Source organism: Onychostoma macrolepis, chromosome 23, assembly GCF_012432095.1.
Source record: "Onychostoma macrolepis isolate SWU-2019 chromosome 23, ASM1243209v1, whole genome shotgun sequence".
NCBI lineage: Eukaryota > Metazoa > Chordata > Actinopteri > Cypriniformes > Cyprinidae > Onychostoma > Onychostoma macrolepis.
The window spans coordinates 5,472,717-5,499,481 of record NC_081177.1 but is presented as its reverse complement, the minus strand read 5'-3'; the positions used below and the strand labels follow the sequence as shown (position 1 = coordinate 5,499,481).

General features: G+C 35.2%; 1 protein-coding gene across 1 annotated transcript; it reads right to left on the bottom strand.

Moving 5' to 3' along the window:
• Positions 1 to 1,767: 1,767 nt before the first annotated feature.
• cbln4 (cerebellin 4 precursor) lies at positions 1,768 to 11,561 on the bottom strand. The gene is made up of 3 exons (XM_058763607.1): positions 10,999 to 11,561; positions 4,533 to 4,649; positions 1,768 to 3,135 (listed from the first exon to the last, which is right to left on the bottom strand). The coding sequence occupies exons 1-3, from the start codon at positions 11,290 to 11,292 to the stop codon at positions 2,938 to 2,940; spliced, it is 609 nt and encodes a 202-aa protein (XP_058619590.1). The 5' UTR covers positions 11,293 to 11,561; the 3' UTR covers positions 1,768 to 2,937.
• Between the last annotated feature and the right edge of the window lie 15,204 nt (positions 11,562 to 26,765).

Below are 26,765 nucleotides of genomic sequence, written 5' to 3'. Positions count from 1 at the left end.
AATACTGTATATATTCTGCTCTTTCTTCATTCATTATTTGATTTCATTAGACTGTTAAGGCAGTTTTACACAAAGTTCAATTCAAAATGCACAGTTATCACCCACATGACATTAAATGGGGTCATGTGGTGAACATAATGGGGTCATGTGGCAAAAATATAGCATACTTATAGTAGCATACTTAACTTTAAAAGAATAGTGGCAGTATGCAGTAATGTTACTATTGTTAACTAAAACTATAACTTAAAAAAAAAATTAAGCTGAAATGAAATATAAATATTAAATAAAGAAATACTCAAACTAAGAAAAAATTAAAATTTCAAATTTTACCTTGGCAATTAACTGGATAAAAAGTTTTAAATGACTTAACTAACCTAAACTAAAAAACAAACAAACAAACAATATATATACATATATAATGACAAAAGCACATAATGCAATTATTAAAACTTAAATGAAAATTAAAATATAAAATAAAAGCTAACTCAAAATAGTTAGAAATACTATATTTATAAATAAAGCAAAATTAAAACACTGGTATATAATGTACAGTAAGTCAGTATTTAATTCTGAACAAAACCGTTTTTTTTTTTTTTTTTTTTTTTTTTAAATTAAAAAACGGATGTAAGCTATAATGGCTTGCACTATAGGGCATGACTGTTGTGATATGGACAAATTTTGGTGAATTTTTCTGTCCTTTTTGAGGTTGAAAGAGGTCACTATGAACCATACTTAAAATTAACAGGATATGGGTTTGGACCAAAATAAGGAGTAAATGATGACACTTTTTCTTTTTTACATGAACTATCCCTTTAAATGTTCTCTGTGACGAGATCAACACTCCACCTGCGGTCATAAAGTCTCACAAAGATTCATGATTTCTGAACTAACCAGCCTCTAGTGAACTACAGTTCAGCCGTAACTCCAACCACACAGTGTAAATGACTCATGAGTGACAGCCAGTAATTCCAAAAGCGTATGAATGGTGCGGCGATACGCCTGTTGTGTTTACATTCTAATGAGTTCATTAAAGAGTGTTACAGCAGCTTGTCTAAACTAATTGGCACCTTTCCACTCACCGAAGTCTCCACCCCTCCATGATGCTTTGTCATGTGCTGTCACGGACTCTGTTAAATCAAACTGTGCTGTAACACTCCGTGTGAAGTCACTGAACGGATCACAAAAATATTCCCTTTAACACCTCTTAACGGTGAAAATTAGCTTTTATTCTTTTGCATTCACATTGCAGGATTGAAATCAACAAATTAAGAAAGAATTGCACCCCGTTTATTTACACGCTGTGTTGTTTTAGCACCCGACTGACTAAAGGAACTATGCAAATCAAATAATGTTGCAAATGCATCCGAAAACAAATCTGTGCGGCGAGATTTGCACAGCGCAAATATTTGTCTTACGGGTCGGAGGACGCAACCGACTACTGCGCTCTATACTTACAATGCTTTAAAATGCAGAAATTATGAAGCAGGTTGAGAAATATGACCATTATAATGTACTTCTCTTTCATTTGATGGATTACTACCATGACGGACAGAAACAAACGGAAACACCTTGAAATTAAAACATTAACTGTAACACGTTTACTATTTAACGTTAAATAAACAGTTCACCCTAAAATGAAAAATTGCTGAAAATGCACTCACCCTCAGGCCACCCAAGATGTAGATGAGTTTGTTTCTTCATCAGATTTGGAGAAATGTAGCATAACATCACTTACAGTGAATGAGAGCCCAAACAGCTGATAAAAACATCACAATAATCCACACCACTCCAGTCCATCAATTAACATCTTGTGAGGCAAAAATCGGAGTGTTTGTAAGAAAGAAATCTATCATGAAGACGTTTTAACTTTAAACCGTCACTTCTGCACAAAATATGAGTTCATAATCCATAATAATGTTTCCTCCAGTGAAAAAGTCCATCCCCTGTTGTCCTCTTACACCAAAATCCACCCACATATTTAGACTTTCTGGAGTGTTCTGGCTTGTAAACGGTATTTGATCTGTGCAGATTTCTCTCGAGACACTTTTTCACTGGAGAAAGATTTATTATGGATAGAGGAGTCATATTTTAGTTGGAAGCAACAGTTTAAAGTTAAAAATTATTTGATATATTGTATCATATATTTTATATATATTGTTTCTTATAAACACACAGCTTTTCTCTTCACAAGACATTAATTGATGGACTGGAGTCGTATGGATTACTTGTGGATTATCGTGATGTTTTTATCAGCTGTTTGGACTCTCATTCTGACGGCACCCATTCACTGCAGAGCATCCATTGGTGAGCAAGTGATGTAATGCTACAAATCTCCAAATCTGATGAAGAAACAAACACATCTACATCTTGGATAGCCCAAGGGTGTGTACATTTTCAGCAAATTTAAATTTTCGAATGAACTATTCCTTTAACGAGTCTAAATTTACATAGAAAGGTGTATTCGCTCTGGGAAAAAAAAAAATACCAACTTACAATTTGTATTTATTTATTTTAAATTTGCCTGCCAAGGTTTTTAAAATATTGCACCCTCAAGTGACGAGACGGTTTTGAGCATTTCCTCTCTGAGAGGAAATGACCTTGCTAACAGATAATAATAATCATTTTACTAAAAACCACACACTAAAGAAAAGCAACACAAACGTCCACAAGGAAACGAACAAACAGTGTGACGTGATGTGATGTGCTGAACCTCCCAGATCTATGAAGAGCGACTTGCAGCAGAAAGTGATATTGCACTGAAGTAGATGTCCTCTCTCCAGATTCACCGTCACTGATGCGTTTTTCCAGTAGTCCGTAAAGACAACAGCTGAATGAATGTCTGAAATTATGATTCCATTTGGGAGCCTCCAATTAATGCTGAAGGGCCAGTTACACGATGACGATTGGACAACAAAGGTGGCAGTCTTTCTGTTTGCTTTACAGTGGGAAAACAAGAAAGCCAGAAAAGGTGGAGTATTGCCATCCGCCTACCAGATTGCCCTTCTCCAGTTTCAGATAAACTTTATCTTCTTTGTTGAGGTGCAGCAGGACTCCGTTGGTGGCGGCCTCACGTGTGACATCTTTGTCACCGGCGAAGGCAGAGATGACTGGCTTTCCATTCAGCATTAAATTCACCTGAACGCAGAGAGAAAATCAAATCAGAGATCTCAAGTGTACAAGTGTGACAGGACTTATTTTATGATTTCATATCATGGCCACATTTATGAAAAAAAAAAAAAAATATATATATATATATATATATATATATATATATATATATATATATATATATATATATATATATATATATATATATTTTTTTTTTTTCTTTCATATAATAAATGCATATAATTCATATTAACTTATATTGTAATCCGATATATATTTTCATAAAAAATATAATCATAATCATAATATCACTGTAAAATATTAGCAATTTTAACAAATTACATTTATATTTTTGAAGTGCTTTACAGTAAAATTGCATGGATTGTTTTTTAAACCTAATTTAAAATTTACAGAAAAAATCAGCAATTTAAAATTGATAATATTTTACAGCAATATTATAACTATGATTATAGTTATTTATGAAAATATATAGTTGATTACAATATGTGTCATTATGGATATAAGTCAGTATGAATTACCTTATATTTACAATGAAAATCTATATTCTATAGATCCAAATAAGACTATTTATTATATCTATAGTATTAATTAATAATATAATTAATACAAAAAGTATTTAGAATACTGAATAAAAATTATTGCAATACCTTATAATTATGGTGGAAAACTGTATTTAACAAGACAATACATGTACTGTTTACTGTAAAATATTCTTAAAATAAGATTTTTATAAAAGCAAGAATTACCATAATTTAAATACTAAATACTAATTACAGTACAATTTTGTGATAAATTATAAGGAAATTGTTGCTGTTTAATTACAAAAAAACATACTTTCAAAAATATGCATCATGTTAAATATATTTAAATGATAATTTATTAACCAAAATAATATATGTATACATTAATGAAAAAAAAAAAAAACTTATTTTTGAAATTGTTTTTATTTTACTTTACTTTTAGTCATTTAGCAGATGCTTTTATCCAAAGCGACTTACAAATAAGAAAAAGTAACTAAAACTAAAAGTTAAAACTCTATAAATACTATATATACACATTTAAGAAAATGAAGAAATTAAATAAAAATGACAAATGTATACAACAACATTTCAAAACTAGTATTACAAGTTCATGCATGATAAATAATGAATTTGATTATATGTAGATGGTTAAACATTTATTTTGAACTTTAAGTTGCAATAATTCATGAGCATACTGACTATAATGTGTACTGCAAGACCTTGTATTGTACTGAACCCATTTAAAATACAATATTTATACAGGCTTCAAATGTTTCCCAGTTTCCCATTTCTCTAACTCTGTTCATTATTAACCTCAAATACTATATTAAAACGAAGCTGATTAAATATTTTCTTTGTGTGAGAGATATAGTCAGTGCTTACTTGTATAGTCTGGCTCTGGTACACTTTAATAACGTGGAAGTTAAAGCTGTAGATTCCTTTCCGAGGACAAAGAAAGACGGAGTCCAGCGTGAAATAGTTTCCTATGTTGACGAGAACCTGCAAAAGAGGTTTTTCAGAGGTATCAGGCCTGATTCAACACACAATGACAATGAAATATCCTATTCAGGCTTACAGTTCTGGGAACTATGTATGCTTGTGATGCAAAAATCTCAAACAAAGACCTTGAAAAAACATTAGAGTGAGATTACAAAAGGCAGCAGGAATGAAATATGAATGCATTCATGTTTACAACTGGACTTTTCAATAATAATTCACCTCAGCAGTGAAACAACACTCAGGCTTTCCTACCGTCACACTGATTTCTCATTCTCACGGTCATGCTGACCATCATTCAACTCTAATCTGGTGATGTGGCACCATGAACTATAGCAAATGCAGGACAATCAATCATAGGTGGATTTTCACTCGTGCAAAAGACAGAAACGGCATCTGAAGAGGGATATACGCCATGAAAATACTTTTTAACGCAAAATGCATTTACACGTGAATCACAATTGCAGTTAGCAGTGATTGTCATAAAAACATGTTTTATTCAACTGTATATAATTAAGATACTATTTCACACACACACACACACTTTTCCGTTTTTTAATGGTTTTAATAGTGTAATGGTTGTTTCAGTTTTAGATAAAATTTAACTTTAACACTGGCTCTTTCTCATGGTTTTCACAACTGTTTTCGACACTGATGATAAGAAATGTTTCTTGAGCAGCAAATCAGCATATTAGAATGATTTCTGAAGGATCATGTGACACTGAAGACTGGAGTAATGATGCTGAAAATTCAGCTTTACATCACAGGAATAAATTACAATATATTCAAATATAAACAGTTATTTCTAAATTATACAAATATTTCACAATATTATTGTTTTTACTGTATTTTTGAACTGCAGTGTAATAAAAAAAAAAAAAACACTACACAATATGAGGTGTTATTCATGCACAAATAGTGTTGGAGTACTGAATTTTAATATTAGCCTTGAAAATGATTTAAAAAATGATTTCCACTTACAAAATAATAATAATATATATATATATATATATTTTAAATGGTCAAATAATACTACTCTGGCAAAAATGCAGCACAACTGAACTTACATCAAATGTTATCAGAGCCAAATGTCCTTCAACAGGCTTAAAACACAGTGTTCTCAAAACGGATGAAATTTCAGGTTATGTTTTGAAAAATTGATTGAAGTGAACATCAAAAAGAAAGTGTATTTTTTGTTTTCACCTTGTGGACACAGATGAGTAGACAGAGTTTGTATATTGACCCTCTGAGCGCACAAAGGTAAATTTGTACATTGCACTCTCTCTTTTGATCTTTGATTTATTAAAGCTGAAGAACTCAAACAAAAGGGAGGATTCATACTTGTTCAGCTTTTTATGAACGGTCACACACATATATATAGGCTACAACACTGAGGTCCAAAAATCTAAGGCACTTTTTTTTTTTTGGTTAAACCTGAAATTTTCAAACAAAAGAAAGTTCTGGTGTAAAAAGATTAAGTCATATTGTTATATTAATCATGTTCCACATTTGTACACTGCAAAATATTACTTTGTCTTGTTTTACTACATATGTAGTAGGCTACATTTGTACTTTTCATGATCAAAATTGACCACATCGAATATGAATAGGAAGCTAATTTAATTTGATGGAAATGTTTGGTACTGCGCCCAAACAAAATCTTACTAAAAGCTATTTTCTTTAGATACTAACCTCAAATTTGGAACACAACCTGTTTAGATTCATAGCTTTGATTTTCACACAGTGTTATTATTATTTTTAAATATATTTCATATACAATTTAAAATGTTTATTTTTGTGCATTTTTATAACAATTAACTTTAGTTTTTTTTTTTTTTTTTTACTTTTTTCACTGCTACAATAATCTGCCAAGTGTCTTCTTTTAAAAGAGCAAACTTAACTCTCTGCTCCAAAGCATTCAAGATTTACAACAGTTTAAGCTAAACATTTCATTTTCAGGTCTATGCTCATTTAGTACCATAAAATGCCCTAAAAATATAAAATATTAAATAAAAACCATTATTGAACTAAAATATAGCGCATTCATTTTATTTGGTGGGGGGGGGACTGTAATGTTTGACCACTACTCTTAACAGCACCAGAGGGTTAAATCAAGGTACTTGAGAAGCAAAATTACTTAAGATATTGTCACGTTTTCTAAAAAAATATTTTGCAAAATGAAGTCAATTTATGCTTAAAACAAGAATAAATATCTGCCTTTGGGGTCAGATAAATAAACTTAATAAATTTAAAAGGGAAAACAAGTTCATTTTTCTTACCCCACTGGGAGATTTATTTTATTTTTTTGTGTGTGTGTTAAGTGTAGTCACTTAATTTTGAGCTTTAATTTCTGTCTTCATTTAAGAATATCTATACTGTATATCTGTACTGGAAAACTAGATAAGAAGAAAATTGTTTTTGTAGTGTACCGAAGAACAAGATCATGCTGGAAAACACAATCATCAGGTTTGATTCACATCAGGCAAAGCAAATTCTTAGACACTAGTTAAAATGAACTACATTCAAAAGCTTTTCACTTAACTGTTGCGCTCTCCTTTTCATATGATTTTCCTGTATTCAATTAAATAAATGCTTTCCCTCTCAGATTTTGGGACCCCATTGTATATGATGCATGAATATTTATAGAGCGGCGCGGCAGTGACGCAGGACTTACTATATGAAGGCAACAAAGGCTTTGCGCATAAACTAACTGTGATATTGCACTAGGATTACTCAGCATCCCAAACACCGAGCTCTTTTGTTGGTTCACAAAGCTCTTGGTACATTCACAAGGGCAGATCTCTCTCTCTCTCAGTCCGTGAGCTCCTAACAGCCTTTCCCAGCAGCGTCCCGCGAGCCAGAGACGTGCCAGGACAGGTGATTGGACAGTGTTATGTGTGTCAAGGTGCTGGAGCTCAGTGGCTGAGGGCAGCTGGTCAGTCCTGCACCTTTTTTTTTTTTTTACCTTGTATTTTTTCATTTTCCTGCAGCCAAAGCAATGAGAGGAGAATAATGGCTCCTCAAGGGCAAAATGAACACAGCTTCCTGTGTATCTCAGCAAAAAGAAACAATTTTATCCTAACCCATCTGTCGAAATCTCTGGGAATTAAAGAAATAGATCATCCTAAGATGCTAATTCATTTACTCTCCCTCGTGTCGCTCCAGACCCGTGTGACTTTCCTTCTTCTGTGGAACAGAAAAGAAAGATTTTGAATTCTGTACAATGAAAAAAAAAGGTGTACAAACTATTTTTACTCAGCTATTCTACACTATTTTCTCCACTGAGGCTTTCAAGCAACAACAAGGATGCAAAAGCACCTAAAAATAGTCATATTTTGAATCTTTTGCCAGGTATATGATAGCTTTGTGTGAGATACAGATCAAAATTGAAGTCTTATTCACTGATAATATTATGATTAGTGCTGTCAAATGATTAATTGTGATTAATCGCATCCAAAATAAAAGTTTTTGTTTACATAATATATGTGTACTGTGTATATTTATTATGTTTATACAAATACACACACATGCATGTATATATTTAAGAAATATATGTCATGTTTATACATTTAAAATATTTGTATATAATATCAATTATATGAATCTAAATATATACATGGAAATATTTTCAAAATATATACTGTATGTGTGTGTATTTATATATACTGTACATAATAAATATACACAGTATACACACATATGTTATGTAAACAAAAACTTTTAATTTGGATGTGATTAATCGCGATTAATCGTTTGACAGCACTAATTATGATCAATGTGAATGAATCATAGTGAGTCAGTGAGTTGAATATGAGAGTTGGATCAGTCAGATCAATCAGTCTGATCTTTGAATGTAAATTTCACAAACAATTCCAAAGAAATGACAAGTAACACTGACTGAAACATGAAATTTTGAAGCAGGAAAAACTTAAATAGCATTTTCTTTTAAAACATACTCCAATAATCTTATTTACTACTTCAAAAAAATTTTTTTTTTTTTTTTTACATTGTAGTTGATTTCCATTACAATGGGGACTGAGGATTTCAAGCATTAAAAATGATGCCATGCACTATATTTACAATGTTCTGAAGGCAATGGCTTTGTGTGAAGAACAGATGAAAATTTAAGTCTAATTCACTGACAATATTTTCCATGATTAATGTGAATGAATCACTGAGTCAGTGAGTTGAACTGGACAATCGAATCAGTCAGATCAAAGAGTCTGATCTATGAACGAATCAGCTGTGAAATTGCTAGTAATTTTACAAACAATTACAAAGAAACAGCAAGTGATACATCAAATTAAAAGTGAAATTTTGAAGCAGAAAAACGGTAATAGTACTTCCTTGTAATACTCTAATAATTGTATTTACAGCTTCTTATTTTCCATAAGAAACATGAACGGATCACTGAGTCAGTGAGTTGAATTCGAGAATGGGATCAGATCTATCAGCCAGTCTGATTTCTGTATCAATTGATTCACTAATCTGCTCACAACGGACAGTGCTAATAATGAACTTTTCATATGTTCAAGAGAATAATAAAGTGGATTTCAATCTGTTCCACACAAAAAGAATCATATGACTTAAAAGAAATAAATAAATAAAAATGTAAAATAAATGCTTTAGTTATAATAGACCACTTTTATGGTGCTATATCCTTTTGTAGGATTTACATCTTCAGTTCCCATTGACCTCTATTTTTTTTGGAGTAAACACTGAGAAAAATTTGTAAGGAATTGTAAGTAATCTTCACAGGAGACACATGTCTCCAAACATCCCTTCTGGGAAATAACTGAATCATGAGAAACAAACACACATGACCTCATCTCCAGCATAATTTTTCATTCATTTCAAGGATATTGGTAATAACATAGTTTGGTTTTCTTCAAGGATGCACATCGTGCAGGCTGCGTGTTTGATCTGACCCTGCATAATGACGTTCCTTCATTAATTCTACCACGTCTTTGACCAAGCAAACGAACTGAATGAAATCAGGTGCACTGAAACACGCAGAGAATACAAAAAAATCACACATTTGTTTTAATATGCTTTTATAAGTGCTTTAAAGTTCATATCAGATGGAATGGGAGCGATTTGAAATGCAGTATGCCGTGAATTCAGCACGTGCATGATGTTTCCAATTAAAATTTTCAGTCATCATAAAGCTAAAGGCTGAAGTTAAGCAAAATGTGGGAAAGCATGAGTGCAGCTCAAGCCACTTTCACCACAAACACAGCTAAAAATAAGCAATACAATAAGAACAAATCTCTGCCCTTTACAGGCCTGACAGTTCAGCTCATCACTAATGACCTAAAACAGTGGTATTTCATGCCTGTGTATCTGCTGCATTAATGGAAACCCTGCAATTATGTGCTGTCAGTCTTAAACACATAGTAGCAATTTATTATTTATGAACAATTTGACTTTTTTTTTTTTTTTTTTTTTACAGGAGAGCAGCTGTGAATCTGATCACAAGTTACGAAACAATCTTTTTCATGTGCAAATATGTTCACAAAATCTATCCTGAATTTATATATCTGAACTCTCATCCAAATGATTTATTTTGAATTCATCCCAGCTGATTTTTGTTTTCACATTATTCTGTGAACTCATGTTAATGTCCACATTAAATTCAAAATAATAAGTGACCTCTTGACCTAATGCAATTATCACAGTAATCTAATTTAGAACATTATTAACCAATGCAAATTCATTATGACCTGCTGTAATGATGACAAACTAATTTAATTGTTTAATGCTTTATTCCTGTTGTATTTTAATATTCCATAATATTGGTTTCACTTAATTAGATCCTCTAAAAAAGCCAAAATACGTGAAGGTAAAATGAACTTTGAAAGCACCGTCAGTATTACAAATATTAAATAAATTCATTTAATTACAAAAGCAGATCAATGTGTAGTTACAAAAGGTAGGGGTAAGTTGTCACAATTGTTTTTTTTTTAAATTTATTACATACAATATTTAGGTATTGGCCAAATTAATAATTTGATATCTCCATAGGTTACCTTTTACATTTTTGCTTTTATTCATTCATTTATATATTTATTCGCAATTGTCTGACAGGCTCTTTCATGACACTGTGACAACTTACCCCTATATAGTGTGAGAACATAACTTGCTATTAAAAGGTATTTTTTTTCAGTTTCTTCGTAGTTAAAACTAAAATGTATGCAAGTAAACATAAACTGACTTTCAAAAATTAACATATCCAAAACTATTAGTCTAAAGCACGAGCTTCACCAAGTTAGACGGTCTGAAAAGTCAAAGTCTATAAAAAAAAAAAAATGTTTCTGCATAGCATGCATAAAACCATAAAATTCAGCCTTACCTGGTCAAAATATATGATTCTCGTTTTATTGCTCATCTCCGAGGGCTCGTGGTTGTTGCTCCTGACCGCGGAGAAAGCCACTTTGGAGTTGGCGGCGCGCACGGAGATGCCCAGCGGCGAGGAGGAGCTCTTCCAGTCGGCGGGGTTCGAGTCACAAACCACCAGACACTTGCCCTCCAGGACGATGGGTTCCGTGTCATTCTGAGACAAAACCAGCTCACACATGACGGCCAGGCAGAACAAAAGAGCCACGCAGTCGACAAACGCCTTATTAAAGCGCGTTACGGACACCATGATGAACGATCTCCAGTGTACCCAAAATCCAAACGGCTCTCTGGGTCCCGTCACTTCGTGTCTGCTCCGTGATTGTGCTCGTTTATGCCAAACATCCGTCCAGACACCAGCTGCTGATTTACAAATCACCAAACGCGCGTAGGTGGATGCACCAAATTATGTCTATAGTCATTTTTTGATTGTTTGACTTATTTCCGTGTGATTCCGATAGTTTTGAACTCCGGAGGATCGGTCAGGCGAGTTTTTGGAGAGCTGCAGTTTTCCGTAGGTTCCTGGCGACTCCGCGTAAAAATCCGCTCAGTGCGCACTGAGATCATTACCCGCAATGCCTGCGCAACAGACACTTCTTGCACATATTAATTTTGCGTCATAAAACTAAGCACGTAAACTAAAGCAAAACCCTAAAACGACCCTCTTCGCACATCTGTGGATGTTCCTCTCTCTCTTTCGACCAAAAGACACCTCTGTGAGCGCGTGCACACCCTTAATGACGCCCGACTCTGTGAACTCACCCGATATGCTGCGTAACGTCAGATTAATTTTTTTTTTAATTTTTATATACACCTCAGACCCAGCAAACAGAAAGTTATTTAGTTTTTTTATTAAGATTATAATTATTATTATTGATAAAATATTTTATATAGCATACATGCAAACATTATTCGTGACAATATTAATATGATTTATTAATAACATTAACAAATATTGATATTAATTTATATTAATATATTGGCAAACTGTATCATTTTTTTTTTCATATTGTAATGTTGGCCACACCCTGAAATGTAGAACAATAATTCAATAAAAATGTATTATAGTTTTTATTTATATAATTATCATTCTCTCTCTCTCTCTCTCTCTCTCTCTCGATATGCACCCTGAAACAATACTTCAATAGAAATATTTTGGTATTATATATTATATGTATTTTTTTTTAAAACATTCATGCACTATTATTCATGATTAATTAATATTATTACTGAATGTATTTACAATTATTGACAATATTGGTAACACTTTATTTTAAGGTGTCCTTGTTACATGTTACATGTACTTACTAGTAATTAATTATGTAAGCCTAAGCCAAACCCTAATCCTAACCATAACCATTTAGTAATTACATGTAGTTTATTAATATTACTCAGTACTTAAATGTAAAATTACACTGTAACATGGGCACCACAAAATAAAGTGTAACCACAATATTTATATTATAAGGCCAAATTGCATTATATATTAGTGCTGTCAAACGATTAATCGCGATTAATCGCATCCAAAATAAAAGATTTTGTTTACATAATATGTGTGTGTGTACTGTGTATATCCATTATGTATATATAAATGCACACACTTGCATGTATATATTTAAGAAAACTATGTTACGTTTATATATTAAATATATGTATATATGATATAATTTATATGAATATAAATATATACATGTAAATACATGTACATATTTTCAAAATATATGCTGTATGTGTGTGTCTTTATATATACATAATAAATATACACAGTACACATATATATATTATGTAAACAAAACGTATTTTGATGTGATTAATCACGATTAATCGTTTACAGCACTAATATATATATATATATATATATATATATATATATATATATATATACACACATGCATACATATATATATATATATTAGTGCTGTCAAACGATTCTATAATAGCAGGTACAGTTGGTGTCCGAAGTCATTATTATTTTTCTGATTTTTTCAAATGGTTATATTTTTTAATTATTTTAATAATTTGTTACTCGTTGTTGTGAACTACAGGATGTTACAGTCCATAACAATATAATAATTTATGTTCAACGCTGTGTGCAATCAAAATATTTTATTGAACTTTTCTTTTGGTAATATTTCATTCATTTAATTTATAAAAGCCCTAAATAGTAATTTACTTAATTCTACAACATTAAATTGTTTAAAATTAATTTTTCTTATAATAATGTGTGTCCATAAATCTTGCGTCAACTCTGTTACCATACCATACTTTGCCTTTAAATTGGTGGAATCATCTCCCACATCTGGTTAAGGCTAGAAGGGATACGTAGGGCGCTACTAGGCATGCGCACATCAATACAGAGTAATTTTTGTCACACTGTATACTTACTATTTTTTTCATTATTGCAAGGGGTAGGTTTAGGGTTGGGGTAGGTGTAGACATTAATAAAACACAATCTAATAAGTAGAAAATTAATTTCATTGTTCGTTTCCGGTCAGAGCTATATCCCTTCTAGCCACAACCCTCACAACTGCATACGATACAGGAAGTGATGTCACTTCCCTCACTGATAAGCTCTGAAGCACTGAAAAGTCTGTGTGCTCTCTCTGAGAAAATATTTTAATCTAAAAAGTTCTTAGACCAAGAGTTATTTTGTAGAACGTCAACACTGTCACCACAATATCAAAAGGAAAACAGAATTTATTACTGATCACACACTGAGTTATTTAAAGGTCTTTTAATCATGATTTCATTAGTGCCATGTGCTCTTAGCATTTATGCTAGCAAGTGGAGTTTTTGGAAAAAATAAAATTGTCAATTCTGTTACCAAGGTAGAGTAACAATTGCTGACAATAGTGTAACAATTGACAGTCCACCGGATAATATTTAAACAACATTTCTTTCTTTTATTTATTTTTTACTGGATATTGTATATAATACATTTTCAGATGAAAAATATTTGCTCCAAGTGGACGGTTCTGTGAAGCCATATTATTTTTAAGGTATGCATAGGTGAAACATGATCTCAGCTTCAAGTGTTGGAATATAAGGACTGTTTGTCTAACAAGAAGGATTTTTTCTGTTATGACTTATTGCTATTTCTACACATTGCCTAATTTGTCCATCACAGAGTTGACAAACAATACCATAAATACATCTGTTTTTTTTCATTAAAAGTAAAAAAAAAAAAAAAAAAAGGAAGTAACTTGTGTTTGGCAAGCACTGAATTGTTAAAATTGATTATGTTTTCAATAAGATACTGGAAAGAATTTCTGTTAGTGAACAGTTTTTTTCTTAACTTTCTGAAATGCCAAATGTATCTCCAATTATAATCAGCCATACACACACACACACACACACATCTCATAATCTTATATATACAATTATTCATAATATCTGTATGAATATATTGCCAAATTGCATAATTAATATTTATATATTCATATCGTAATATTGGACAGACTCCAAAACATGCATAACAATACTTCAAAATATATTATATTATTGTCACCAAAACGGTGTCTAAGATAAACTCACGCACAAAGAAGATGAAGGAAGATGTTTAATTATCCACAAGAGGGTAATTCACAGAAGGCAGGCAGGCGACACACGTAGGGAACATTCACACCACCGGACAAGGGACAACTGAACAGACTAGAACTAAAATAGCGAGGCAAATGAGGATAATAAATAGAACACAGGTGAACAGAATGACACAAACTATTTTGTGTAGAGATTGTGATTATATAAGTTTATAAATTAATTGCTTTCATCAGGACTCAGCAGTTAAATGCAGGGTCATGCAATCAAGCCACTGCAAGAATACCTTTTGCAAGAAGATCCACGAATGAAGTTCAGATTCAGAAGTCAATGAAAAATGCATAATACACTTTGCACTCACCTCAATTCGTTGATTTCAAGCTCTCTGGAGCAATGCAAGGCTTTTCATTTATGGAACAAAGAGATGGAGTATTTGCAAGCACAAATTAACAGTTAACTCACCTGGGAACCTATTGAGTTGCTCGGGAAATTAATGAATAAATGTGAGCTGTTATGGATGTTTACCTTCATAATGTTTCTTATTTTCCTCTCACCACTGTCATAATCCCACTGTAGCCTTCTAAAAGAGAAGGGAATATTGACTGTAATCTCATAATTGTATTGTGTGAAAGGAAGAGTTCACCCAAAAATTAAAATTGTAATTGTTTCTTCATCAGAACAGATTCGAAATGTAGCATTACATCACTTTCTCACCAATGGATCCTCTGCAGTGAATGGGTGCCATCAGAATAAGAGTCCAAACAGCTGATAACAACATCACAATAATCCACAAGTAATCCACACCACTCCAGTCCATCAGTTAACATCATGAGGTGAAAAGCTGTGTGTTTGTAAGAAACAAATCCATCATTAAGATGTTTTTAACTTCAAATTGCTGCTTCCGGCTAAAATACGAGTCCTCAATCCATAATATTGCTTTTTGCATTGAAAAAAAAAAGCTGTCTGGTCTGAATCTGGAGAGAAATATGCATGGATCAAGCACCGTTTAAGAGACAAAATAGAACAAAACAACTCTAAAGAAGTATTTCAGTGGACAACAGGAGATGGTATTTTTCACTGGAGAAACCGTTATTATGGATTATGGACTTGTATTTTGGCCAAAGGATTTGTTTCTTACACACTCAGCTTTTTACTTCACAAGACAATTGATAAACTGGAGTGGTGTGGATTACTTGTGGATTATTGTGATGTTTTTATCAGCTGTTTGGACTCTCATTCTGACGGCACCCATTCACTGCAGAGGATCCATTGGTGAGCAAGTGAAGCAACACTACATCTCTCCAAATCTGTTCCCATGAAGAAACAAACTGTAATCTGGGATGGCCTTAAATTGAGTACATTTTCTGGAAATTATCATTTTTGGGTGAGCCATGCCTTTAACAAAAGGACAGCATTGCAGTGAAACTTATCCAGTGCTTTACTGTGGATAAAGTGTGGATGGAGCTTCTCTTGGTTAGAAAAACACAGCTTCTGATGTGGCCATGCATATTTCAAAAATCATAAATGTTTCACATATTTAGACCTTACAGTTTTGGATCAAAGTCATTCACAAAAAAGACACTTGAGAATATTCATCTCTTAACTATGTAAAATCATAATGAGATTGTAACCCACATCTTGCTGGTAATTTCATTAGTGATGAGAATGTTTTCCGACTGGATTGCATTTTCAAAAATAGACCACACAAGTAATATTATAAAGTTCTTTGTTACTTTAAAATATACATTTTTATTTTTTTTTATTTGTAGTACTTATTAGTATGCAAAAACCTCCCAAATTTCAATTTTGCTTAAAGATAGAGAACCATTATGATATTAAGATAAGACATCATTCCTACACAAAACGCACTGACCACATAGCTTATCACAGTAATGCAATACAATTGTATAATTTAATATATAATTAATAGTTTATTTTACATAATTTAAATCGTAATTATAAATATATAAATATATATATATATAATTTAGTTGTAATAATGTTTTGAAATATAGTAAAAATGACTGTATTGAGGAAATTAAAAGCTAATAAGAATCCTCACTGAGAAAAATGGGAATTTAAAAAAAGAAAAGAAAGAAAATAAAACTCTTTTCCATAAAAAAATATCTCCATATTATATATGATGTATATGTATGTGTATGTGTGTGCACTGTAAAAAAAAAGAAAGAAAAGTTGAGCCAACTTAAAATTTTAAGGCAACCAGCTTTAGCAGATTTTTGAGTTTGCTCAACTTATTTTTGTGGGAGATTCTCAAATATATGATGTATAAATTTAAAACAACAAGTTGAGAAAACTCAAAAATCTGCTGAAGCTGGTTGCCTTAAAATTTTAAGTCTCAAACTCCCTTTTATATAATATACATACAAACCCCGATTCCAAAAAAGTTGGGACATTGTACAAATTGTGAATAAAAACAGAATGCAATGATGTGGAAGTTTCAAATTTCAATATTTTATTCAGAATACAACATAGATGACATATCAAATGTTTAAACTGAGAAAATGTATCATTTTAAGGGAAAAATAAGTTGATTTTAAATTTCATGGCATCAACACATCTCAAAAAAGTTGGGACAAGGCCATGCTTACCACTGTGTGGCATCCCCTCTTCTTTTTATAACAGTCTGCAAACGTCTGGGGACTGAGGAGACAAGTTGCTCAAGTTTAGGAATAGGAATGTTGTCCCATTCTTGTCTAATACAGGCTTCTAGTTGCTCAACTGTCTTAGGTCTTCTTTGTCGCATCTTCCTCTTTATTATGCGCCAAATGTTTTCTATGGGTGAAAGATCTGGACTGCAGGCTGGCCATTTCAGTACCCGGATCCTTCTTCTACGCAGCCATGATGTTGTAATTGATGCAGTATGTGGTCTGGCATTGTCATGTTGGAAAATGCAAGGTCTTCCCTGAAAGAGACGACGTCTGGATGGGAGCATATGTTGTTCTAGAACTTGGATATACCTTTCAGCATTGATGGTGCCTTTCCAGATGTGTAAGCTGCCCATGCCACACGCACTCATGTAACCCCATACCATCAGAGATGCAGGCTTCTGAACTGAGTGCTGATAACAACTTGGGTTGTCCTTGTCCTCTTTAGTCCGGATGACATGGTGTCCCAGTTTTCCAAAAAGAACTTCACATTTTGATTCGTCTGACCACAGAACAGTTTTCCACTTTGCCACAGTCCATTTTAAATGAGCCTTGGCCCAGAGAAAACGCCTGCGCTTCTGGATCATGTTTAGACATGGCTTCTTTTTTGACCTATAGAGTTTTAGCCGGCAACGGCGAATGGCACGGTGGATTGTGTTCACCGACAATGTTTTCTGGAAGTATTCCTGAGCCCATGTTGTGATTTCCATTACAGTAGCATTCCTGTATGTGATGCAGTGCCGTCTAAGGGCCCAAAGATCACGGGCATCCAGTATGGTTTTCCGGCCTTGACCCTTATGCACAGAGATTGTTCCAGATTCTCTGAATCTTTGGATGATATTATGCACTGTAGATGATGATAACTTCAAACTCTTTGCAATTTTTCTCTGAGAAACTCCTTTCTGATATTGCTCCACTATTTTTCGCCGCAGCATTGGGGGAATTGGTGATCCTCTTCCCATCTTGACTTCTGAGAGACACTGCCACTCTGAGAAGCTCTTTTTATACCCAATCATGTTGCCAATTGACCTAATAATTTGCAAATTGGTCCTCCAGCTGTTCCTTATATGTACATTTAACTTTTCCGGCCTCTTATTGCTACCTGTCCCAACTTTTTTGGAATGTGTAGCTCTCATGAAATCCAAAATGAGCCAATATTTGGCATGACATTTCAAAATGTCTCACTTTCAACTTTTGATATGTTATCTATATTCTATTGTGAATAAAATATAAGTTTATGAGATTTGTAAATTATTGCATTACTTTTTTATTCACAATTTGTACAGTGTCCAAACTTTTTTGGAATTGGGTTTGTATTATAAAATATATTTTATCTTTTTATAAATATATTAGTAAAAATTGTGTGTGTGTGTGTGTGTGTGTGTGTGTGTATATGTATATATATATATATATATATATATATATATATACATACATACATAGGGTACAACGGGGCTAAAGGCCCACCTTAAGAAAAAATGTGCTATTCACTGTGCCTAAAATGTATAATTGCAGAAAAAATATATACGTTGGATTGAACATTAATGGAGCAACAGATTTTGTGTGAAAATAAATCATTCAATTGTTTATTTTGTTTAAAAATCTTATAAATGTATGAGGGGGCAAGGGGGGGCTTTTACCCCACACACGGGGTAAAAGGCCCACCAGCATGGGGTAAAAGGCCCACCAGCATGGGGTAAAAGGCCCACGGTATTAATACAAATACTTCAGCTAAAATAATGTTTTTTTTTTCAAATAATGTCTAAGTTAATACTTGTTCAAAATAATCACTTTAGCAAAGTTTGTACTATTTTCTGCTTATTTTGAAAAACAAAATAATTCATTTTTGTTCAATAAATATACTGTCATTAAAATATGTTAATATAAAAACTATATTTTATAATACAGAAACAAAATCATTTTAATAAGTAAAGATTCTGAAAGCACTGAAGAAGATCCAATAATAATTGAATATATATTTACAGTTGTAACAACAAATGATATTTTATTATATGATATGATTAATATCATGTTTTTAAATATGATGGTTTCATTCTAAACATGGTGATTATCTCTAATATGGACACCCAACATAATTGGTATATTTACCATCTGAATCTAACCATGTCATGTCAATATATATATATACACAAATCACCCCACTCTTTTCGAAACTCCTGAAGTTTCCAGAATGTGTTACTTTTGTACCATCCTGTAAGACTCTAACACAAATGATGACATAAGGAGTTAATATTTGATTAAGAGTATTGGATTTTTGCTGGACAGCAGCCGGGGAGAGAAAGAGCTGGATGAGAGTAAGATAAATGAGCTGGACTTGAAGCGCTGCAAATGAATCCACCCCCTGTGACCTACATGCTACCTGTCTACTCAGCCAGGTAAACATGGCGCGAGCGTGAAGAAAAGGCTGCTTCACACAACCCCACTGACACTGTTTGTGGAAAGAGAGAGATAGAGCGCCTCACTGGACTGATTCAGAGCACAGTTATGATTCAGTGGGTTGTGGAGCGATCGGAGGAGGACAGTGGAGAGCTGTGGAGTTCTCTGTGTTTATTTGCTGTGTGTGTGTCCTTGCACAAAGCACAAAGCAACTCTGGGCCTGCAGCGTTTGGGTGTGAAGGCCTTCGGGTGAACAGCTCCCCAAAGCTGACATTGACTTAGAACGCAAATGACATTAAAATCCATCAAACAAAGCCCTGCACTTTTCCTGAAGTTCAAACAAACAGGCTTCTCTAGGGGTACCAAACAAATCTGCCAGTCTAGAGAGAAAAAACTCAGAATTAAAATCAAAATCCCTCCTTTGCTCCCCAGGCCACAGTTAAAAAGGCAATAATTTTTTACGCTCAACATTATTTATTTATAACAAATATCTATCTATCTACACTCTTAAAAATAAAGGTGCTTCACGATGCCAAAGAAGAACCTTTTTGTCTAAATGGTTCCATAAAAAAACCTTTAACATCTGAAGAACCTTTCTGTTTCACAAAAGGTTCTTTGTTGGCGAAAGAAGGTTCTTCAGATTATAAAAATGTAAGAAAGAGATGGTTCTTTAAAGAACCTTTGACTGAATCGTTCTTTGTGGAACCAAAAATGGTTATGCTATGGCATCGCTGTGAAGAACCTTTTAAGCACCTTTATTTTTAAGAATCTATCTATCTATCTATCTATCTATCTATCTATCTATCTATCTATCTATCTATCTATCCCTGAATCTAAACTACCTAAAGTTTATTAATTTCCGAAAACCAGTCAGTATCTGGTGTGACCACCATTTGCCTCACGCAGTGCAACACATCTCCTTCGCATAGAGTTGATCAGGTTGTTGATTGTGGCCTGTGGGATGTTGGTCCACTCCTCTTCAATGGCTGTGCGAAGTTGCTGGATATTGGCAGGAACTGGACCACGCATCCCAAACATGCTCAATGGGTGACGTGTCCGGTGAGTATGCTGGCCATGCAAGAACTGGGATGTTTTCAGCTTCCAGCAATAGTGTACAGATCCTTGCAACATGCTGCAACATGAGGTGATGGTCGTGGATGAATGGCACAACAATGGGCCTCAGGATCTCGTCACGGTATCTCTGTGCATTCAAAATGCCATCAATAAAATGCACCTGTGTTTGTTGTCCATAACATATGCCTGCCCATACCATAACCCCACCGCCACCATGGGCCACTCGATCCACAACGTTGACATCAGCAAACTGCTCACCCACACGACGCCATACATCTGCCCTGTACAGTGAAAACCGGGATTCATCTGTGAAAAGAACACCTCTCCAAAGTGCCAGACGCCATCGAATGTGAGCATTTGCCCACTCAAGTCGGTTACGACAACGAACTGCAGTCAGGTCGAAACCCCGATGAGGACGACGAGCATGCAGATGAGCTTCCCTGAGATGGTTTCTGGCAGTTTGTGCAGAAATTCTTTGGTTATGTAAACCGATTGTTGCAGCAGCTGTCCAGGTGGCTGGTCTCAGACAATCTTGGAGGTGAAGATGCTGGATGTGGAGGTCCTGGGCTGGTGTGGTTACACGTGGTTTGCGGTTATGAGGCCGGTTGGATGTACTGCCAAATTCTCTGAAACGCCCTTGGAGATGGCTTATGGTAGAGAAATGAACATTCAATTCACGGGCAACACCTCTGGTGGACATTCCTGTGCATGCCAATTGCACACTCCCTCAAAACTTGCGACATCTGTGGCATTGTGCTGTGTGATAAAACTGCACATTTTAGAGTGGCCTTTTATTGTGGCCAGCCTAAGGCACACCTGTGCAATAATCATGCTGTCTAATCAGCATCTTGATATGCCACACCTGTGCGGTGGATGGAGTATCTCGGCAAAGGAGTACTCACTAACACAGATTTAGACAGATTTGTGAACAATATTTGAGAGACATAGGCCTTTTGTGTACATAGAAAAAGTCTTAGATCTTTGAGTTCAGCTCATGAAAAATGGGGGCAGAAGCAAAAGTGTTACATTTATAATTTTGTTCAGTGTATATGTGTGTTCTGTGTATATTTATTGTGTACATATAAATACACACACATACTGTATATATTTTGAAAATATTTACATATATTTAGGTTTATATTTATATTCATATTTATATTATAAATAAATAAATTTAAAGTATAAACATAACATTGTTCTGAATATGTACATGTATGTGTGTATATTTATATATACATAATAAATATACACAGCATACATACCTATATTATGTAAACAAAAACTTTTATTTTGGATGCGATTAATCGCTTGATAGCACTAATATATATATATATATATATATATATATATATATATATATATATATATATATATATATATATATATATAAATACACACACACACACACACACACACACACACACACACACATATATATATATATATATATATATATAATTTTGCCTGTGTTAATGCCAACAGTACGGTGCCCGCGAGGTGACATGGTCGGTTCACTTAGTTGTGTTGTGGCCACGACATCATAACTCGTGGGAACGTGATATGTCATGGCCACCAGATATTAATTCGCTGGAATGTCATATTAAATCTTGGGAACGTGGAATTATGTCGTCGCCACGAGATCATTTTGCCGAGGTAAGGACATCCTTATGTGTCGTGGCCTCTAGATGATGTTGAGGGAACAACATCCATTTCTCGTGGCCACGAGTTCCTATGTTGAGGGAACGACATATTTTTATTGTGGCCACGAGTTCAATGTGTAAACAAACCTGCGTGACCATAGCAACCCGGGATTATCAGATATTATCATAAAACATTTTTGTTAACATTAAACATTTAATTTAATCATATTTGAATAGGCTATTGTTATTATTATTATTATTACATTAACGTATAGGGTTATATTTTTATATTTGTTATGCTTATTTCCCCTTTCAATTTGTGTATCGCTTTACCTAGTTAACGTTTTGTGTAATTATGCTATATTTGTTAGCCTACTATATATTTTGTAAATACTGTGAACGCTTGACAATTACGCCAATAAAGTTTTGACTTCATGATTGTATTTATGCCCGTGTGTGATGATAAATGAGCGTGTTGTGTTATCATTTACAAATGAAATTACGTGAATGATTAATTCCTCAACAAAACAATATATAGTATTTGTAATTATGCTCTATTACTTAGCAGAAATAAAATGAAATATAGCCTATGTTAAATTTAAACTGCATTCCAGTAAAAATTCCAGTCAGCATAATCAAAGCTGGCATGTCGAGCATTTACATGCTGTTATTTACAATTAAAAACGCTAAGTAAAGAGATCGAAATGAAGGGAAAAAACGAAAATAAACGAATATCAAAATATAACCAATAATAATAATAATAATAATAATAATATACAAATATTACAGGGAAAAGACGATCAGTTAATGGATTTACAAGACTGTGGGATGGATAAAAATGTTTTCTTGTGGGCTTATTTTATTTTATGCACTTTATGTAACATTTCATGATAAACTTCATTTGAATGCTGACTGTGGCACATAATACAGTCCGGTAGCCATGGTAATAATTTAATAATGTAATTTCTATAATAGTTAATATAATAATTTCTTAATTCTAAATAAAATATTAATGAATCCATCTCTGATAATCCCGGGTTGCTATGGTCACGCAGGTTTGTTTACGCATTGAACTCGTAGCCACAATAAAAATATTCCCTCAACATAAGAAGTCGTGGCCACGAGAAATGGATGTCGTTCCCTCAACATAGCATCTCGAGGCCACGACATAAGGATGTCGTTACCTCGACAAAATGATCTCGTGATTTTAAAACGATTTTTATTACAGTTTTTTGACATGAACATTTTTGTTCTCTAAGCACCTCAGAGTAACCTTTTGGAATTAATGCACAAGCTAGGGTTTAAGCAATAGATCACCAGAAAATGACAATTCTGTCATTATTTACTCACCTTCACGTTGTTCCAAACCTGAATAGTTTTCCGTGAGACTCAAAATGAAAATTCTTGAGGAATCTTTATGCAGGTCTTTCCAATAGCTCTAAAAATAAGCATTATGAAAATAAATGATAAAATATACAGAAATTAAAATTATTTAAAAGAACCATAAAAGTATCCCATATTCCCTTAACTACATAAATGTCACTATTTTTTTTTTTTTTTTAGAATATTAATTTTAAGTGAACTTTTTTTTTTTTTTTGAAAAAAAAGAAGCTGAAAGATTTAAACACCCAGCTGAATCATTATAGATCTGAGGTGGCACCAGCTCTGTGACGGCTACTAATAATCATTACGCTCACATTGTTGTATTGTGTGAGCTGTGGCCACCTGTTAACCCACCTCTGATGAGGTGACCCAAATACATCTGAGGGAAAAAGCGACTCTTTGGTCCCAATCTTGCCTGGCTGTGCCGGCTGACAAGAGATTGGCAGGTTGCTGCTTTCACCCCTGGCAGGTGCTCCACAAAGGAGGCCAAGAGAAATTGTTTAATCTGAGATCTATACGATGGGGTCACGGCCGAGCACTTTGGCTGGAGTGCTTTTTCTTCAACAGTCTAAACGCTTTTGTGCAGCGCTGGTCAAGAGGGCAGTGCATGCGCTGCTGCATTTACAGTTTTTATGTTTCATCCACTGATGAAGAGAAGCCAAAAGAAATCTGAGAAGTTGAGTTATTGCATTAGAAATTTTTAAATGAAACAAAAGTCATTCAAAAATGTATTTTCACAAACGAAAAATTATATATATGACCCGTGCTGGCAAAATGAGTCGGAGTGAACTAATTTTCTAAAATGAGTTATCAAATGTATGCATATATATATATTAGGGGTGTCCCCGACTAAGGATTTTCATAGTCGAATCGGAATTTTCGAATCTTGCTGATAGTCGACTGATAGTCGAATCATATGTTTGTGGGCGGGGCAAAATACATTACCAAGAGTCAAGTCAGATATTAGACAGTCATAATTACTGACGTTAACACACAGGGAAAATGTGTAACGGACGCCTCGCAGATACAAACGGAGTGAATAATGTTTTATGTTTTGATTAAAAGATAGTTAACATTAAACGTAAGTGAAACCCTAAGAATTCACAACATTTTTTTACAATAGTGCTCTCATTATAACGTTATGTATATGACGGTTATTAATGTTCTAAATTTCTGTTTTGAGCTGCGCGCGCTTAATGGCCAGTAGAATTAAGCATTTGATAGCAGGTTTTTAATCAATGGGATTTAACTCATTTATCTCATATAGAATACGATTCATTATTTATGCAACATAAGGTTACAACTTATAGGCTATCTGCACAAAACGCCCCGATCCATGAACGTGTCTGCTCGGCTCTGAATGAACACCTTTTGTGGACGCGTTCTTCACGGGGGCTCGAGCCCCTGCCCCTTTGAGGTCCGACGGTAAAGTGCCCTTGCGGTCCGGTGCTCCCGGTATGCGATTTCTGCCGAGGGTAGGGGTGTTCGATATGACGATTTTTGATCGTGGACTATAAAAATGTCTCCACGATCTGCTTTTTTGAAGAAATATCGTAGTATCCTACTTCAGCGCGCATTCTATCAGCTGCAGTTCTGGCGCCGCCGTCTCTATACTGTACAACGCCACATACTGTCATGAGTCCGGGTCCACGATGCTCCCCCTCACCACCAGAGGTCGCCACCTCCCGTCTTCCCGGACTCAATTGCCATTACCACACACACCTGCCACTGATCACACTCCCAGCTGTTCTCCATCACCATGGTCTATTTATACGCCACACTCCCGCTACTCTGTCTGGTAGAATTATCAATTGTTTGTTGTTATTTGTAGTTGCTGTTTGACTCTGGGGATACATGCACTGTGTTGCCGTTTTATGTATCCCACTCCTTTATCTGTTTTGTTTTTGCCTTGTTGGCTTTTCTGTTAATTATTAAATTAGTTTTTTCCCCGCATTTGGACCCTGATCTTGTTCTTGCCTTGCACATCCCTACCGTGCCGTGACAGAATTCTACCAGCACACATGGGTCCAGCAGGGAAGTTCCTCGATATCCGGCAGGGAGACCGGACCATCGAGGATTATGCCGGGGACTTTGTGGAAATGGCTCGCCAGTCGGCTACAGAGAAGACCTGCCTCATGGTCATCTTCTGGGGAGGCTTGGCCGACCCCTTTAAATCCATGATGCCATACTGGGCCCCAGAGGAATCGCTGGAGGACTACATCAACCTGGCTCTGCAGTTGAGCGGCTCAGCTTTCAGGGTGGAGTTAGCAGCGGAGCCCGCTACTGAAGCGGCGATCAAAGGGGCGTCAGAGGCCTCGTCTGCCGCACCCAGTACCTCCAGCCCGCTCCCAGAGCGTCCAGGGCTGATACGCTGCGTGCAGGAACCCCCGCTGATGTCATTGCGAGCGGCGTGGTCTGCTCGCGGTCCTCCCGAAGCGGAGGTGGCCGCTCACGATCTCCACAGGATCCCCGAAGCGGCGGTGTCCGTTCACGATCGTCCCGAAGCGGCGGTGTCCGCTCACAAGGTTCCCGAGGTGGCGGTGTCCGCACACAGGGTTCCCGAGGCGGCGGTAGCCGTTCACGATCATCCCGAAGCGGCGGTGGCCGTTCACGATCGTCCCGAAGCGGCGGTGGCCGTTCACGATCGTCCCGAAGCGGCGGTGGCCGTTCACGATCGTCCCGAAGCGGCGGTGGCCGTTCACGATCGTCCAAACGTCGGTGCCCGCCACGATCCTCACAGGGTCCCCAGCGGCGGTGTCCGCACAGGGTTCCCGAGGCGGCGGTAGCCATTCACGATCGTCTCGAAACGGCGGTAGCCGTTCACGATCGTCCCGAGGCGGCGGTAGCCGTTCACGATCGTCTCGAAACGGCGGTAGCCGTTCACGATCGTCCCGAGGCGGCGGTGTCCGCACACAAGGTCCCCGAGGCGGCGGTGTCCGCACACAAGGTCCCCGAGGCGGCGGTGTCCGTTCGCGGTCCTCCCGAGGCGGCGATGTCCGCTCACAAAGCTCCAGATTCTCCCGAAG